The sequence below is a fragment of the Seriola aureovittata genome, chromosome 15, assembly GCF_021018895.1.
Source record: "Seriola aureovittata isolate HTS-2021-v1 ecotype China chromosome 15, ASM2101889v1, whole genome shotgun sequence".
NCBI classification, from domain to species: Eukaryota; Metazoa; Chordata; class Actinopteri; order Carangiformes; family Carangidae; genus Seriola; species Seriola aureovittata.
This window is the reverse complement of record NC_079378.1, coordinates 2,677,521-2,696,788: the sequence shown is the minus strand read 5'-3', so window position 1 is coordinate 2,696,788 and position 19,268 is coordinate 2,677,521. Positions and strand designations below refer to the sequence as shown.

Genomic DNA, 19,268 nt, shown 5'->3' with positions numbered 1-19,268 from the left:
GAATGTCATAGTATAGTAAGGCAGAAAATGTCACAAAAACATCATAGTATAGTAAGGCAGAAAATGTCACAAAAACATCATAGTATAGTAAGGCAAAAAAAGTCATAAAAACGTCATAGTATAGTAAGGCAAAAAAGGTCATAGTATAGTAAGGCAAAAAAAGTCATAGTATAGTAAGGCACAAAATGTCACAAAAACGTCATAGTATAGTAAGGCAAAAAATGTCATAAAAATGTCATAAAACATCATAGTATAGTAAGGCAAAAAAAGTCATAAAAACGTCATAGTGTAGTAAGGCAAAAAAAGTCATAGTATAGTAAGGCAAAAAAAGTCATAGTATAGTAAGGCACAAAATGTCACGAAAACATCATAGTATAGTAAGGCATAAAATGTCATAAAAACGTCATAGTATAGTAAGGCAAAAAAGAATCATAGTATAGTAAGGCAAAAAAAGTCATAAAAACGTCATAGTATAGTAAGGCAAAAAATGTCACAAAAACATCATAGTATAGTAAGGCAAAAAATGTCATAGTATAGTAAGGCAAAAAAAGTCATAGTATAGTAAGGCACAAAATGTCACAAAAACGTCATAGTATAGTAAGGCAAAAAAAGTCATAGTATAGTAAGGCACAAAATGTCACGAAAACATCATAGTATAGTAAGGCATAAAATGTCATAAAAACGTCATAGTATAGTAAGGCAAAAAAGAATCATAGTATAGTAAGGCAAAAAAAGTCATAAAAACGTCATAGTATAGTAAGGCAAAAAATGTCACAAAAACATCATAGTATAGTAAGGCAAAAAAAAGTCATAGTATAGTAAGGCAAAAAAAGTCATAATATAGTATGACAAAAAAAGTCATAAAAACGTCATAGTATAGTAAGGCAAAAAATGTCACAGTATAGTAAGGCAGAAAATGTCACAAAAACATCATAGTATAGTAAGGCAGAAAATGTCACAAAAACATCATAGTATATCATAGTAAGGCAAAAAAAGTCATAAAAATGTCAGTGTAGTAAGGCAAAAAAAGTCATAAAAACGTCATAGTGTAGTAAGGCAAAAAAAATCATAGTATAGTAAGGCACAAAATGTCACAAAAACATCATAGTATAGTAAGGCAAAAAAAGTCATAGTATAGTAAGGCAGAAAATGTCACAAAAACATCATAGTATAGTAAGGCAGAAAATGTCACAAAAACATCATAGTATAGTATGGCATAAAAAGTCATAAAAACGTCATAGTGTAGAAAGGCAAAAAAAAATCATAGTATAGTAAGGCAAAAAAAGTCATAGTATAGTAAGGCAAAAAAAGTCATAGTATAGTAAGGCAGAAAAAGTCATAAAAACGTCATAGTATAGTTAGGCAAAAAATGTCATAAAAATGTCATAGTATAGTAAGGCACAAAATGTCATAAAATGTCATAGGCGTAAAAACATCATCGAAAAGAAGTAAAAAAATGTCATAAAACATCATTGTATAGTAAGGTAAAAAATATCATAAAAAATATCATAGTATTGTAAGGCATAAAAAGTCATAAAAACGTCATAGTATAGTAAGGCAAAAAAAAATCATAGTATAGTAAGGCAAAAAAAGTCATAAAAACGTCATAGTGTAGAAAGGCAAAAAAAATCATAGTATAGTAAGGCAAAAAAAGTCATAGTATAGTAAGGCAAAAAAAGTCATAGTATAGTAAGGCAGAAAAAGTCATAAAAACGTCATAGTATAGTTAGGCAAAAAATGTCATAAAAATGTCATAGTATACTTAGGCACAAAATGTCATAAAATGTCATAGGCGTAAAAACATCATCGAAAAGAAGTAAAAAAATGTCATAAAACATCATTGTATAGTAAGGGACAAAATGTCGTAAAAACATCATAGTATAGTAAGGCAAAAATGTCATGAAAATGTCATAGTATGTTAAGGCACAAAAAGTCATAAAAACGTCATGGTATGTTAAGGCACAAAAAGTCATAAAAACGTCATAGTATAGTAAGTCAAAAAATGTCATAAAAACATCACAGTATAGTATGGCAAGAAAATGTCATAGTATAGTAAGGCAAAAAATGTCACAGTATAGTAAGGCACAAAATGTCATAAAAACGTCATAGTATAGTAAGGCACAAAATGTCATAAAATGTCATAGGCGTAAAAACATCATCGAAAAGAAGTAAAAAAATGTCATAAAACATCATAGTATTATAAGGAAAAAAAGTCATAAAAATGTCATAGTATAGTAATGCATAAAATGTCATAAAAACGTCATAGTGAAATAAGGCAAAAAAAGTAATAAAAACGTCATAGTATAGTAAGGGACAAAATGTCATTAAAACATCATAGTATTGTAGGGCAAAAAATATCATAAAAAGGCATAGTATAGTAAGGCAAAAATGTCACTAAACATCATAGTATTGTAAGGCATAAAATGCCATAAAAAAGTCATAGTATAGTAAGGAAAAATACGTCATAGTATAGTAAGGCAAAAAATGTCATGAAAACTTCATAGGCATAAAAACATCATAGTAAAAGAAGTCAAAAAAAGTCATAAAAATGTCATAGTATAGTAAGGCATAAAATGTCATAAAAACGTCATAGTATAGTAAGGCAAAAAAAGTCATAAAAAAGTCATAGTATAGGAAGTCAAAAAATGTCATAAAAACATCACAGTATAGTATGGCAAGAAAATGTCATAGTATAGTAAGGCAAAAAATGTCATAGTATAGTAAGGCAAAAAATGTCATAAAAACATCATAGTATGTTAAGGCACAAAAAGTCATAAAAATGTCATAGTATAGTATGGCAAGAAAATGTCATAGTATAGTAAGGCACAAAAAGTCATAAAACATCATAGTATAGTATGGCAAAAAATGCCATAACAACATCACAACTTTTTGTGCCTTATCATAGTATGATGTTTTTATGACATTTTTTTTACCTTACTATACTATGAAGTCAACATGTACATTTACCGCTCTCCAAAAATCAACCAACATCTGAGACTTGTTTAAAAAAGAAAAAGACAGAGACAAAGAAAAATTGAAAATAATGAGCAGGACGTAAAGTTTCTTTTGATTCATGGGTTTGGAAGATTATATGAGCAGAAAGGCTGCAGTGGCACTGTTGTAAATGAATTGAAATTTTTTGTAAATGTTGTCAGTTATTTTGATAAAGATGACAATAAAAACTAAATCTATAACTTTAAAAAAAAAAGTAGTGTGTGGAAAGGGTTTTATTTTGGTCCAGTCTTAATTCTAGACACCTTTGCATTATGAGGTTGTTTACTGTGATCCCATTTTCAGCCCTAACAAACTGTGCACTGTTCTCCTACAAGAAGACAGACACCTGATCACCATTTTAGTGTCGTTGATTCATGGGGTTCAGCAGGTATTTTTCTCACCTGAGCTGAACTTAGAGAAAGATTCAGAATTTAAATGAATCGCTCCGCACCTGCTCAGTGTGAGTGTGCCAGATTTTATGACGTGGGGACTTGAATTCAAAACAGTTTCTGAATGTACCGTTGACCACCTTCTGCACATTGAAATCCATGCAGTGTTTGCTGAGTGATTGAAAAGGGAATGTAAATACGGTGCAGAGCTTGAGAGGGAGGACAGAGACACAGTGAGGTCCTCTGAGGATAGAGGCATCAGCAGTCCTGCCTGGGTTTTTTTTTTGGAGGGAAGTTTATTCCTCTTGAAACGTGTTGCTACTCTTTTTTTTTAAGCCGAGGCAAGGTTGCACCTGAGCCATGAATAATGAATGAATTTTCTAAATAGGCTGCCTGAAATATTTACCCCCCTGCCCGCCCACCTGCCCTCCTTTCCACAGTTGTTTTCTTGAAGAAGTTTCTCTACTCAGGTGTGCAGGAGAGAAGAATCTGAGAACAGTGTTGTTTTCACTGAGTTTTGTTTCTCCCCTCTCCACACCTCCGCTCACTCTGTCCTCAACCTCTGCTGAACCCTGGCTTTTATTTTCAAGCATTAAATCACCCAAAAATACTCCCAGAGCCTCCTCTGTCCTCCACCCCCCCCCCCACTTCTTACCAGTTCCAGCCCTGCTTGCTGGACGGGGAGTATTTGTCCATCAGAGCGGTGAGCTTCAGCAGGGAGAGTTTCTGCAGAAGCAGGAACTGGGAGACAGACTGGTTTTCCACCCCTGGACTGGTGGGCAGAGAGGGCAGGCTCTGCTCGCTGGACCAGTGCAGCTGCTGGCTCACTCTGCTGAACACACAGAGACATGCACAGTCTTTAACGTATCACAAACAAGGGGAGACCAACAGGAACCAGTTAGCTCCCAGAGCTGCTGAAAATAAGTGTTTGTACTTAGATCTAAATACAGAAAATTTTATTAAATTCAAATGATGGTTGTTGCCTCATTAATTCGGGCAGCAGAGCCTTTGAATTTGTTCAAAAAGACCAATCAAAAGACGGCAAACTGTATGTGACAACACGTTTTGATCTGTTTAGATGGTCTAATAAAACAGATCCATTTGCATAAAAGAGATTAAAGTGCTGAATCACAGCAGCCCTCCAAGTCTGTAATACACTTTACACATGGGGAGGTAAAACTGTTGAGTATATAAACAAGTAAGTGAAAGATTTATAGCACTAGTCGGTCAAAATATGTAGAGTTTGTCCTGAAGGTGGCTCCAGAGGAAAAGTCACATTACTGCCAAAATCTAAAGTGTTATCTATCAACAGTGATAATGTTTGCAAAATTCAATTCCCTTTCAGGACAACATCAGGCTTCATCAGACTGATATTTTGGTGGTTTTAAGTTGTAAAGGTCTTCCAAATGATTTATGCTAACACCATCTTGACATATAAAATGCTGACATGCTAGTTGTGAGCAAAACGTCACAATGTCAGTTTGACAACGTTGAGTTCTGACATCAACCCGATTTTCATTTCCGATCAAAATTTAACATCTGTCCAACGTTAGAGCCGCTAAAGTCCAGCATCTTCCTGACGCTACATTGGCGTCTGGCGGCAGGTGGGCTAAACGCTAAAATTAGCGTATTAGCATGCAAATGCCAGTTCCAAACAGAGCCAAATATAGAATGCTGTGCTACCTTTGGCATGCTAACATGCTTGCAGATATCATGTTAACAACTATTGGATACCAATATTCTGATGATAAATATAAAGCATTTACCATGTAAGCATGCAAACATGATCACAGATTCACATGCTAATGTTTGCATATGCTTTTCTGTTTCAGATCTATGTTGTCATTAAGATTCATCCTCTAAGGAACATCTGTATTTAATCAATTTTAATTCATCCGATAAACAAAGGTTAAACAAAGTGCTGGAGCGACAGGGATTCCCGTCTTTCGAGCCAATGCTAGTGTGGTTAAAAAGCAGGTCCATAGATGCAACATGTGCAAACAGTACATATAAAGACACACATAATTGTGTACTAAGTCAGTACAACACACACAGAGAAAAAAATGAGAAAACAAGTAGCGTCCATCAGAATACAATGATGATGTGACTGCCTTTACATTAAAGGAGAGGCTTCATAACTTTTTATTGCTCATATCTGAGAACAAATGTGCAACAACTAACAGTTATAAAAGCAGCACTATAAAAAAAAAGCAATTAAAACTATACAACATTTTATCTTAAGTGCTTCGCAATAACTTCAGCAGTCTTACTTTGGTTCATGCCTGAGGGAATAAAAGCCCCTTAACTGTCATTATTAGTGTCCTGCTTACGCTTACAAATGTCCAGGGCGACTTTAAGCATCCAAGAAATTGCTTCTATTTCCTAGACCTGATTTTGAGTTATTTTTTTCATAACCTTGAATTATTTTTTACAGACACTTGTGAAGCACTTTCAGTTTTATTTATGTGAAATATGAAATGTTCTAGTGTTCAGTTTTTGTTTCTTGCATTACACTCATAAGCTCTCTCACCTGCTCCTGGGCTGTGGCGACTTTGGCTCTTCTCCGTTCACTGGTATCTTCTCACAGCTCTCCTCCTCCTCTTCCTCCTCCCCCCCTTCTTCCACCTCCTGCACCTCCAGGTGGATGTGGCTGGGCGAGGACGGGCAGGGGGAGGCTGCCGAGGAGCAGGCGGCAGGTGAGTCCTGGGTGGAAGAGGAGGAAGACGAGGAGGAGGAACCTCTCTGACAATCATCCTCGGACAGGTTCTCGGACCAGGTGGAGACCAGCTGCTGGAGGTCGCTGATCCTCTCCAGCACGCTGTCCAGAGCTGAGAAGACGTCCTCGTCTGCCAACAGCCGACTCACCTGTGTGGACAAAATCACACGTGAATTACAACAAAATTTCTCATCACAAAGAAGTCAGACTACAAACTTTTCAAGCACAGTTTTATGTGTTTTGATTTAAAGACATTACTAACTAAGCTTTTTTACATTATGTATTTTTTTACTTTCTCTCCAATGACTGATTCAGTACATTTTTTTTTGCAAAGTAAAGGTTAAAGGTTCTGTTGCTTTACATCAGTTTTGGAGGAGCTAAAGTTCAGGCGTAGATATAACTGCTTCCTTAAAAGCCATTTCATAATAACTTTTATAATATTCTATGTCAACTTTTACTTCCATGGCCGCCATCTTTTTGTCAAAGAGGCTGCCAGCTTTATTCCAAATGACTCCTAGAAAAAAGAAAGCATCTGAATCAAAGTGATTTATATGAGTTGTCAAAGACAACTGTATAGTTTCAATCGAAAATGAAATTTGATATGAGCACTCACAAAATGATTTCTGGCTTTATGGGGATACTCCAACTCCATATGGAGCTTAGTTTAGCAAAATCAATAATGTCGATTGAATTACCGTAGCTTTTTATAGATTTATTGATATTTTTCAGGGGATTTTAATCTTTTTTTTAGTAGAAAAGAAGGTGAGTCAAAGAGAGAAGGAGGGAGAGAGAGAGAGAGAGAGAGAAAGAGAGAGAGAGAGAGGCTGCTGCTTGTGTCTTATTTATGATTTGTTTGATGGATGAATCTGTAATTGATTAGTGAAGCACAGTGTAAAACTTTTAACGAAAGAGGACAGATGTCAGTATTTTACTGCCTCGTTATACAAAATAACCATAATATATTGCACATGTTGATCCCTAACAATGATAATAACTTCAGCAAGTGATCATTTACTGTTTATCACTCTCTGGCCTGTTCTCTACAAACAGACCTCTGCAGTCTAAATACACTTAGTGATGGTCCCAGAAGTTTGTGCTTTTATATGAAATATCACATACAGAGACACACACACACACACACACACACACACACACACACACACACACACACACTGGATGTTGCAGCTGGGAATCTGCATCTGACACCAAAAAAGTAAATGTGTTTTACTGTTGTTTTTTGGTGCATGTGAAGTGTATCGTACTAACTTGTGTAGGATATTATAGTGCTTCTTTGTCTAAGCTAACTTTTAGAGACAAATAGTTTTGTTCTATTTCAGGGTAAGTTTTTAACATCTGGTCAGGAACCAAAAATGAACATTTGGCACCGTCCACACTAAAACGTTTTCATTTCAAAATGGTGCTTTAAACCGAAAACGATCTCCGTCTAGACAAGTGTTTTAGCTCCGTCTGTAAACACATACATACGTGACCATTCATGTACACTGAGCATGCGCGAGCCAGCGTAAACAGGAAGCAGATTGTGTACCCTGCAGTTGATTGGTCGCACACAATACTATGAACGAGGAACAGCAAAGACAGTTGTAGCGATAAAATGCCGACTTTAACTGCTAGCAAAGACAAAAGTAAAACGGTGGTGAAAATGTGGATGTAGCTTGACACATTAACAGTTTATTTATTTATTTATTTTTTATCAGTGAGCATTGAACATAAAAATAAAGTCAAATAAAATAATGAAATTTAAAAAAGCAAGTACTAATTTCACTGTTATTGTTATTCTTGTGTACAGGATTATGATATTAGTCATCCAGAAGTTGTCTCTTTTACCAGCTCATGATTAAATGAATGAAATGAATAAATTAGTACTTTACTAATCAATTATTAATTTATGCTATGAATAATGAGTAAAATCTTCTTCAGAAAGTGTAAGACAAATGTTAGAATTAGAAAATTAGAAACCTTATTCACCCCTGAAAAGAATGTAATTTTTCAAATAAGTGATCAATTCATATTATAAAATGCAAAAATAAACAAATACATGTAAGTGCAGAATCAGGCCTTTGACCCACCTCGGACTCCTCACCCGTCCGTTCAGCGTCGCTGCCACTTCCTCCGCAGCCACCTACACCTTCAGACAGCTGCTGGTGGTCGGGCACGTTGTCGTAGATGCTCGCCCGATGATCCACCACAGCCAGCGGGCTGGGGACTGCGGACGAAGACGAGGGGTCCTGGCCGCCAGTGGCCAGCGACGCTGTACCACGGCGGCAGCTGTTTCGCCCCCGGTAGCCGTGAAAGCTGCCGGTCCTCCAGTTGACGGAGGTGTCGTCAATGATGGGGGACAAGATGGCGTGTTTGTGCGCGAGGGAGGTGGGGAAGGTCCCCGGTTTGTGTCCGTGGGGGATGTGGAAGACCAGACTCTCGTGGCTGCTACTGCTGTTGTTGTTGTTGTTGATCTGGTTTCTGTAGTCCTGAGTGAATAAAGAGAAGGAGACACTACTCACTAAACTTTAACATATCATTCCAAATAACAAAATAGTGATATTTGAAATTACCCAGTACCATATAGACCACTTAGTGTCACATATAATCAGCCTGAATGGGTTCAAAATTGGTCACAGTCTGTTTCTATTCAATGGAAAATGTGAGTAGAACTTGTCCTCTGTGGAAAAATGAATGGTGTGCAGCCACAGTGGCCTTTAAAAAAAAAAAAAAAGGATGTCCTTGTTGAACACTGTGGTTAAATGTTCTTTTTCTATTACGACTCTTAAAACAGTGAATCATGTGAATACTGTAGCTCAGAGTTAACAAGCAGAAGGCTTGCTTGGTTCTTGTCCTTATTCACACCAGTGATCTTGAGCATGTGTGTTCAACCATCATTTCATCATCATTTCTACGAGTTATTATAACACAGTACTGTACAACAAAGCCTGCTGGGGCCAGAAACACAAGCAGGGAGATGGTAGCAGGGTTTCCATTGCAAGTTTTGGTGAATTCATTCTTATCTATGTTCACTTTTTTCTCTGAAGGCCTCGACCTTCAGGACTGACCTCTGTTCCCGCGTGGTTCTGGTTGTTCCGGGTCGTTCCGACCCCGACGCCGCTGTTGGAGCGTTTGCAGTTGCTCCTGACCCGGGTGACCGGGCTGGGCGTGCTGACGGTGCTGCTGCTCTCTGAGTGGCTGTTGCTGCTGCTGCTGCTGATGGTGTGAGGGGACGAGGGCGAGGAGGACGCCCGTCTGTCGGGTCGACCCTGCAGACTGGAGACAGAGAGTACGAGATGTTGTGATAGAACCTTCTGGTGTTTTTGAAAGACCACAATCCACAACCCTCACCTTGATGGGCAGTGCAGCCTCTCCATCCTCTCCTCCTCCTGGATCAGAACCGGCCCGCTTATAACATGCCGGGCCCGACTGCTGCTGCTGCTTCCACTGCTGTGTCCGGAGGGGAGCAGTCCCGTCGTCCCCCTCAGCCTCAGCTTCTCCATCTTCCTCAGCAGACTGGTGCACTTCTTCCTGGGCGGTTTGTCTGGGAAGCAGCCTTCGGTTTCCAGACTCATGGTGGATGATCCTCCACCGCTTTCCCCAGGGGAAGGGGGTCCACTGAATGAGGTGTCCAGGGAGGGGGTTTTATTCGTGGAAGAGCAGCGGGAGGAGCTCCTGCTGGTCTCCTGGTCGTCCGTGGTGCTAGCAGTAGCGGCGGCAGAAGAGGCCGTGGTGGCAGCAGGTTTCCTGTGGCTCTTGTGGTGTCCGTCGTGGCCTTCGCTGTCAGTGCTGCTGGAACTGTGGATGGAGCAGAAATCATGGCGGTCGCTGACGTCACACAGAGACACATCCTGGGCTCCGCCGGGGCTGTCAGTCAAGCGAAGCACGTCCACGTTGAGGCGTCGCCATCGCCGCGTCCGCCTGTCGTAGGTCCAGTTGGGGCTGATGGCGCACAAGTCCTCCTCGTCAGAGTCGTCTCCCTGGAAGAAGGAGGACAAGATAAAGACTCACAAATATCTGCATATTATACAGACACACTGCAACACCACTAATATATGCAGAGGAGGGACATGCACACAGTCTGCAAACAGAAGAAGAGACGCAGACAAACAAACAGAGGTCTGAAATGTACACAAACACACCAAGATGTTTTCAATAATTTATACAAATATTTATGCAAGCAAGTGTTGTGAAGTGGGCTAACTTTATATTTAGAATTTAAAATGTAGTCGGATTGTTTTGAATATAAAATAATTATTTAACGTGGATTAAGCAAAACTGTTTGACTTAATCCATCACAGGAGAATTGTTATTGTTGTATTATCAATACATCTGACAGTTACTTTCTTTAATAATTGATTTGATTATTCAGTGAATAAAATACCAGAAAATAGTGGAAAATGCCCAGAAATTGAACATATTCTAAAGTCTTGTTCAGTGTGACCAAAGGTGTTGAACTAAAAAAACTATTAAATATTCACAGTTGAGAAGCTGCTTTTTTTGTGTGTGTTTCTAGGTTAATTGTGTAACTTGATTATAAAATACGTATTTATATTATTCACATAATAGAAAAAAATATCACGGAAATATTAAATTAATTATGAGCTAAATTACAGTTTAATTTATATTATAATGATATAAACCTCAAGGCTTTTAAGATCCATGTTTCTCAAAGATAATTCGTTCAGCTTTTCATGTCCTCTTTTCCTTTTACTTTCTTTTCAGATCTTTACTTCCTCCTAGAAAGAGACTCCACTGAGGAGGAGGAGGAGGAGGAGGAGCTGTCAGTTGATATCAGTCAAAATCAAGTGATGCTTAACGAGCAGATTTCATGGTGTGATGCCCTCCGCCGCTTCAGCTGCTTCGATATGAGAGTCCTGCTGCGTTCGCTCTCAACACTCACCCTGCGTTTTGATCTTCGCGGTTCCAGCCTCATTTCCACGCATTTGTTTAAAGTGCTTAATCTCCTGTAAGAGGAAGAGGAGAGGAACGTGGTGGTTATGTCATGCAATGATAGGGACCTGTTAAACGCATCATTTACCGGCAGTACATACAGCGGCACCGTATACTCTCATCATCTATCATCACAATATGGCATTTCCTACGTGGAGGCCAGTTTAATCCCTGGACCAGCAGGATTAAAGTGAAGCAACGTCAGACCGTGGTTGTAGTGAAGTGACTGTGTGGTCAAATGAGCGCTCTGTTGCACCTGTAACCACCAACCACTCCTCCAACCTAAACGACCGTATAGGTCGTTCTGTTCAACCCTCTGATTCGACGCGCCTCCCCCTTCCTCTGGCGGCAGGCGTACCGGACCTCGGTTGTCATGGTTACGATAATAAACACTGTACTGTACCGAGCACGGCGTACGTACCTTCGTCGTTATGGTTACTATTATAATGTTCATGGCTTGGTTAGGTTAAGGGAGAGATCGTGATTTGGGTAAAAATCGTTGTTGTCACGGTTACAACGTTAACAACGTGGTTGACTTTGTTGAACGGTGGTGGATAATACAAACGACGGGAATCAAACACCGCTCTCTTGTGTCAATGACGTGGACTTTGTCGCTCTTTATACTACGTCACCGCACTTTTCCATTCTGTTGCTGTCATAATTACTACGACCACTAGATGTCGCCTAGCAACAAATCGTAACTGAGTGGATTTTGTTGTAGGGAGTTAGAAGAGGTCGAACTCTCCTCATTTAGAGTATTACTGGCATTTATGACAACATTTAAACCATGGATACAATTTTCCATATACACAGTAAATGAATTCATATATTGCGTTCACAATAGTCGTCTACGTCTTTTAAATATATTGTATTTAGTTTAAACTGCACAGGCTCTTGAACGGTAACACTCAGAGGAAAAAGCAGGAGGTTTCATGGTGTTTTGTAAATTGTAATATACTTTACATACGGCACATGGAGAGTTGAAGGGGTCATAATAACACAAAGATCTCACTCTATAATATTATCCAACACAACAACAGTAGAAATACAGCCTCACACTTGAATGAGCACAAAATCTTAACACTATCATTTGTATTTAAAGTTTGTTTGTTTTGCTGTAAGTGTGTATTGGGCTGTGTCCACACCTGCACAGTTAGTTGCATGCACTTGTTACCTGCAGAGCGAATCAAGAGCATCCTTATCCAGGAAGTAGTGATCGCGCTTCGCCCACTCGATGTCAACGGGGAACCTGCAGTCTGACAAACAAACAAAGATGAATGACACAATAAGAAACCGCTTGAGACACGGTCTGGACTTAGTGCGTCTCATCTCGGAGCTGATGGCGGGCTGCGTGTGGCACAGGATTACATTAACTGCCTCATATTTACCTTTGAATAATTGCACATACTGAGGGAAGCCGGCCGCTCGCAGCCAATCACAGGCCTCCTTGGCTTCGATCTCTGTAAACAGTGAGAAGGAAAACAGCATTTGATTCAATTATAATCATTTCATGCTCCGCCCGCTTTAAGAGGGCAAATATTTGCACTTAATCAGTCGCCTGTTTATGAAGTTTAATTACATTTGCATTTGCATTTGCACAAAAAAAAACATTGAGAAAGAAAAACTGGAGGCATATACAGGCTATTAATTATCTCTGAGGCCAAATAGGCCATTTTAATTACTGCTAATTGGCTGAGAGTGGGGATGGGTGCTTCTGAGAGAGAGGGAAAAGAGGTTTTTTCATGTTTGCCTCCTCTTCATCTTCTATCCATCTGCCTTCTCTCTCTCTCTGTCTCTCTCTCTCGCTCGCTCTCTGAGGCTGTTGCAGCAGATCAACAGGACAGTTCTCACATGCTTCTCATTCACCAGTGATACTCATGAAAAAGGATTTATCTCTGAGGAGTGCTGCAAATTTCTCATGGACAATATTGTAATCTGAACATTATGAATCAGGCCTCCTCACTTCTGTCCTTCTCCGGTGATTAGCCACCATCTTGCCACAGTTTCAACAAGATCTCAGTAAAATTGAGTCCCTTTTCTCACTTTGACTGTGGTATTTGAAGAGGGACTGTCTGTTGACATCATCAGTATTTGTTCAAACTCTCAGTATTCAGACAGTATCCAGAGAGAACATCCAGGTAGGCTGCATAGTATCTCTTTGCGTTTGCACAGGCTGCACTAATGTGTTTCTTCTTGTTAGAAAGTCAAACTGAAATTAAAATGTATTTTTCTAAGAATTAGGAATATATATTCTTTTGGCTTATGTGGTTTAAATTTTTTTTCTAACTATTTATTTTTCAGTGTTTATAGCGCGGCCCCCTACATTCGTGACCTCCAGGGAGTATGCTTTTTTTTTGTTCCTTTGATTTGAGTTGTTCAATATTTATAATATCACTACTGTTCCAAACTTATTGGTCATCCATAAAGTTTAATGTTGCATTGTGTTTCGTTTAGTTTGCATTGGAGTACATGTGAATATACTGACACCAAACTCGACTGCAGTCAAGTATTTTTGTGGAAATTGACACACTGTGTTAGAAAAAGGCTGAGTGGAGAAAAACAAAACGTTGTCACTTGAAGCATAAAAAAAAAAGAAGAAAGAAAAGGTTTTGTTGATCCAGGATGTTTACATTCAGCTGCAACAGAAATCATTTTCTCAGTCTGGCTGCAAAGCTCAGAAGAGGATGTGGATTTTCTGAGGGGAGTCAAAATATTTGTCCACCACAGCCCTCCCTGAAATGTTAAACCTGCTCTCTCCATGCATAAGAGGCACCGTTGTGGGTAGAATATTGCCAAGGGCATTTCTTGTTTTCATATTCAGACAGCATGAAATATGGCCGACATTAGCCGACACTAAAGAACAACAACAGCAGTTTGCCCATGACTGATCGGTTCTTCAAACACTTCTTGTCTGGTGGTTGTGTTTTTACTGCCTACTTATTCATTCAGCCAAGATGAATGAAAGGCGCTTAATTCACATTTTATTCTTTGTGACTTTTCAAAAGTTTGCCTAAAATTCACTTGACAGCAGGATGGAAACTTGGCTTATGATGTGGTCTCGCTGTTTCCCCTAGATCCCCCGGGGGTCAGGAGAACAGCATGACACAAAGCAGATGGTCCAGATATGTAAACAAAGAGGGAGGGGGGAAGAGGGATTCAGCGAATATGGCAATCTTCAGAATGACAGACGGGAAAGACAGAAAGAGAAACTGACTAAAAGTCAAGAGCAGCGGATGGAAATTAAAGACGGAGTGGTAAAACACAGAGGAATTACCATAAGTATGTATATCCTGACCCTTCAAATAACCTGCTGGTTAAACATCAGAGCGCTGAGCCTATTTTCCGGCGTCACGATGGGTTTGTGACATTTGAGATAGAAAAGGGATCAAGTGTGCTTGCTGAGCGGCGGTCTCACTTGTCCGTGAGAGGTTCTGTAAATCCAGGGATATGTGAATCTACCACAGAGAGAGCCCCTGAACTTAGCAAGGCAGCCGTAGCGCTTTTTTCACCACCGACATCACTCGGAGCAACCTCCCATTTCGCAACCTTGAGGGTCACAAGTTAAAAAGCTCCAGTTATTTAAGCCAGTTTTCCACTTTAAATAGGCCTAATATCCTGCTTTAAGGCAACAGTGGCTCAGAGCTCAGAGAAGAGGCTTCTGTTGGAAGGGGTTGAGGTTACAGTCCTTAAAGCCTGCAGGGAAAACTTTAGTGAGGAAACAGAATCATTATTAATAATAGAATTATCTCAGGGTCCTTGAGTAAAGCATTCAGACCCAAATCACTCCAGGGCAGTTGTGGAAAAAAATGGATTACAGTTGTGCTGTAGGCATATGACTGTGTTAAAGGAGTGCAAACCAGAGGAGTCAGTCAAACCTGGACAAAAAGAGAAAGTAGATTTTCTCTGATTCCTCACGTTACAAGGTGTTTGGATATTAAAGCTGCACTTGGCCTCTTTGCAACTCCGAAAAGGAGCAAGACAAATGAAAAATGTAGACATTAAAACGCAGAAATCCCAGAGGCCACGATCAGTAAACTGCACACATCATGTTCGTGTTTACCAACCAAGCCTTCCCCCTGTTACCACCCAAAGATCAACCTGCATACCAAAGAGCTGAGAGGGGGAAGATGAAATATCTGGAGCCACTTTTCTGTATATGAAGTGTCAACTCAACTCAGATCAGCACTTTTTTTTCCATTTACACTGATTCACCCCAGAAGTCAAAGGACATTTCTGACCTTGCTAGCTTTAAAACATGCTAAGTCAAATTGCTAACACTGCTGCGATCTGTAGTGTAAAGGTGTAGATAGCTAGTACATTTATCAGGGACAATTTTTTAAATAGTTTTTTTATATTTCTGCGGCAGGTTTTAGGAACAAGAAAGTACTAGAAAAAAATAATCGTAATAAAAGAATGAGGCACAAGCTAATGAAGACAGGCTAGCTACGCTGCTAAACAACAACGTTAGCGAACATTTTAGCTACAGCTATCAACTTATTCTTCCTCACATATATCCCCTGTGTTGTCAAAGCAAATTCAATGTAAAATCTATTAGCATTAGAAAAAAGTAAATTCAATGTGATAGCACAGCTAATAACTTAGCTAATAACTTAGTGCTAGCTTGCCACTGTTAGCCAGCTTGCATAGCCAGTGCTCACTCTAGCTAGGTCATTAAAACTTCAAGGTTGAACATGACAGAAAACCAATAGTGCTACAAATGAATTAAACGGTGAGAATGCCCTTTTGTCTTGATACAGGAAAACAATGGACTTGGTTGCACATTTAATGTTGTGAAAATCTTCAACTCAATTGTATATTATCCTCTTAAATTATGGCTCTTGTGCATTATTACATATTTTTCATGTAAATGTATTGTGTAGAAACCGACCAAATGACATCAGAGCAGCCAGGTATGTAATGAACGATTGATTAGAAAAACAAAACCCCCATAAAAAAAAGGGGTAAGAGGAAGGAAATGTGGCACAGTGTGAATATGGAACTACGTCTTTGGACGACAACAAATCATTTCAGTCGGACGTGGACGGGGTGAAATCAACACATAAGAAAAAAGTCAATGACTCACAGGCATGAGAACAACCCTAATTCGTATCGGACCTAATTACCACATGAATTACGACTCCAGCGAGAAACAAAACACTCTGCACCTGTCAGAAACAACAATTAACTTTATACTCCGCCTGCATTTTTGGTCACTGACCTCAACTGCCACATTCAGGGGCCTCTCTGCTCGGCTCAAGCGTTTACGTAAGTGATTGTATCTTACTGGGCTCCTGGGTTTGAGCATGACCACAGCAGGCAGTGGCCTCTTCCCTTTCCAAATGACTTTGTCTCTGAGGAAGTTGTGATTTGGCCCCTCTGGGCTCCGATAAGAGATTTGGATGTGTGATTAGGCCACTCCACCCTGCTAGCGCCAGGAAGCTGGATGGTGTGTGCCTGGATGCGGAGAGGAACTGGGGGATGGTGGGGGTTACGTGCTCGGTGGACCGTTTGTGTTTGGGTGTTTATGTTTGTTTGGACACCAAAGCACTGACCTGGACTAACAGAGTTACTGCTGCCATAAATTAGGGTAATTTAAAGATTAAAGTTTATTTTTGTCGGGGCAATCACTGCAAATTACTTCAACAGAAAAGACAGTTAAATGGCTCAAGGATTTGATGTTGTTTTCGAAATATTTTATTCCTCTTGTGTCACAGTGGGATGTGCATCATTATCCTCAAGAGTTAGGATTGTGAATTATCATTATCAATCATTAATTATCAATTATTAACAGTCAGTACTTTACTGTGAGTTCAGGAACTGTGTACCTCATATTCTGCTGTGTTAAATATCAGTTTGGTTGTCTTATTTTAAAAGATGAGTTTCAGTTTCCAATTTTCGTCAGTGTATTGTGAACAGTTCTCACATAAGAGCAGCATTGGTCGTCTATTTCCACAACCGCCTTTTTAAATGTGATCAATTCATGCGTGTTACACAGATCAGATACAAAAAAAAGGCTTTAAATTCCAAGAAGTATTCAAGATGGCCTGAAATCTGATCGCTCCAACCACCTTGAGAGGAGATGAGAGATGCATTTAGCCATATTTTGAGAAGATGTAAATGCACCCGTCACTTTACTCCTCCCACAGTGTCAGTCAGCGCTCTATGGAAGAGCATATTCTCCCTGCGAAAAGGCAGCTTCTCAGCAATTACGGTTTAATTAGACGTCAATCTTCCCGTCTCATTTAAAGCTGAAGGAAACAGCGGCTTCAGCGACTTCAACTCATACACTCATACAGTAGGTGCACTGAGCTGTTGTAGCGTTTATCTGATCCCTGATCAGTTCAACTGCTGAATGATCTGTGAGGGTGAGAGAGCACTGGTCTGTATGAGTGAGGGAGCAGCATGAATGAGCGTGTGAACAGGATAAAACTTTTGTTCGTTTATAGATAGTTGTTAGCTTACTAGCTAAAGTGTAATTGTTGTAGCTAACTGTCAGAGCATGTATGTTATCCTCTGGTGTTTTTGGAAGCTTCTGTTTCCGAATAGTGGTTTTTGAAGCTCAGAGTGGGCTGATCCACTGTTGCCATCTTGCCAGTGCCTAATTAGAGGAACTGCAGTTTTTGGTGCTTCAGTGTTGGCTTCATGTTTCAGCTGCCTGGAAATGACGCATGTAAACGAAACTTAACTGCATGTTCAAACAACTTTATGTAATCAGCTATGACGTGGTTCCGCGGCAACCAATCAGAAGGTAGAAGTGCTCCACTCTAGAGAACACAACCGTGTAAACTTTTGTTCCCATCAAACATTTGTTCCCACGAACAATAGAGGAGAAATTGATAATTACAGTGGCGCTTTTTGCCATCATTTACGGCGTTTCCCTGTTTGTTTACAGAGACTTAAATATAAAAAACAATGCATGGAGAAAGGTGTCTGACATTGTGGGTGTTCCAGGTGTTGGTGAAGTGCAGCCTATAATAAATTTTGTGAAAACTCTGCTCTCTGACTGACTGTGTCTCACCACATCCACAAAAGGCCAAACAAGCTCAAACACTCTCAGCCATATTCCTGAAAAGCCCCATTCCTACAAAGTCCAATATTTAACTGATGTTCGAAGGCTTTCAAACCACTTTTACGCCTCGCTAAACACTTGGCGTTGCTGGATAAAGTCACTGCTCTGCTTGCAGTTCAGGGAGATGCTTGAGAGCGTCTTGCGGGGCCTCTAGAGGTGTGGTTGAAGATCACAGGTATGTCAGCTGTCAAAACGGCCGGCAATTTTTTCCTCTTCTTTTTCACTGTTTCTCTGATGGTATTCCCCTGTCAGTCCAGTCAGCTCGGCAAGGGGAAAGTTAAGATGTCTGCAGTCACGAAGGGCCGGAGGGGCAAACACTCAAACTCTACTGTGTGACTCACAGTGTGTGTGTTTGTGAGTGTGTGTACAATGCAGCAGTATGTTGTGTCTGGACACATATTTTTTTTAGGGCAAACCAGGAACCTTGAAGATAAAAGCTGCACAAAAATCAACTTTAATATTTAAAAAAAATCAATGTTTTTTTAATCAAAAATAAGATGCTGGTGCGTCTTTACCTCACTGATGTGGACTATGATCAGCAAAACGTTCATATATTACAAGTGCAAAAAAAGGCTGTCAAGGTAATCTCAGTGATGGATCCTTGAGTGATATCCAGCAATAATCCTGCTTGCACAACAGATTTTCTTTTTGATTATCCAGAGGAAATTAGTTTGAGGAGATTTGCAACAGGTCTGTTATATAAAGAGTTCTCTGAATGAACTTGAATCAGCCTGGAGCAGCTTATATAAACCACAACTCAAGAAAATCCTCTCTCGCATTTTGCCACATAACTCCATTATAAAATGCACACATGTAAAAGTGTTGACAGGAACTGCAAAGGTCAATTATTACTCTTTGTATTATTATGAAATCTGCTGGGTGAGCAACTTTCATATGAATGAAACGGCATTAAGTTAGTGCGCACATGAGGGAGCCCCTTCCCCTTATTAATGACCCGAGAGGAGAAGTAATTACATTATGAACTGTAACAAGTATAAAGCAGCAAAAAAAAAAACTGCTCACACTTGTCAAAACGTATTAACCTTCTAGCCGCGTGATTCTCCACCATAACAATACACTGCATTAATTTCTGTCACGTAGATGACTCCCTGAAAGAGGCAGCGATTACAGCAACAGAGCAAAGATCAAA

At 39.6% G+C, this 19,268-nt stretch overlaps 1 protein-coding gene across 6 annotated transcripts in view; it reads right to left on the bottom strand.

The window, feature by feature from the left end:
• si:dkeyp-23e4.3 (rho GTPase-activating protein 7) overlaps window positions 1-19,268 on the bottom strand; it is a 102,159-nt gene that overhangs the window by 19,335 nt on the left and 63,556 nt on the right. For 2 of the 6 annotated variants that reach the window (XM_056396931.1, XM_056396932.1), the window contains exons 2-9: window positions 12,438-12,509; window positions 12,224-12,305; window positions 11,000-11,063; window positions 9,448-10,076; window positions 9,165-9,372; window positions 8,187-8,585; window positions 5,914-6,248; window positions 4,039-4,215 (exon numbers count right to left, since the gene is read on the bottom strand). In XM_056396931.1, coding sequence (XP_056252906.1) covers window positions 4,039-4,215; window positions 5,914-6,248; window positions 8,187-8,585; window positions 9,165-9,372; window positions 9,448-10,076; window positions 11,000-11,063; window positions 12,224-12,305; window positions 12,438-12,509 — 1,966 coding nt within the window. Of the gene's footprint in view, window positions 1-4,038; window positions 4,216-5,913; window positions 6,249-8,186; window positions 8,586-9,164; window positions 9,373-9,447; window positions 10,077-10,739; window positions 10,844-10,999; window positions 11,064-12,223; window positions 12,510-19,268 lie in introns of those variants that run through there. The other 4 variants (XM_056396934.1, XM_056396930.1, XM_056396929.1 and 1 more) reach the window with 4 other exon arrangements.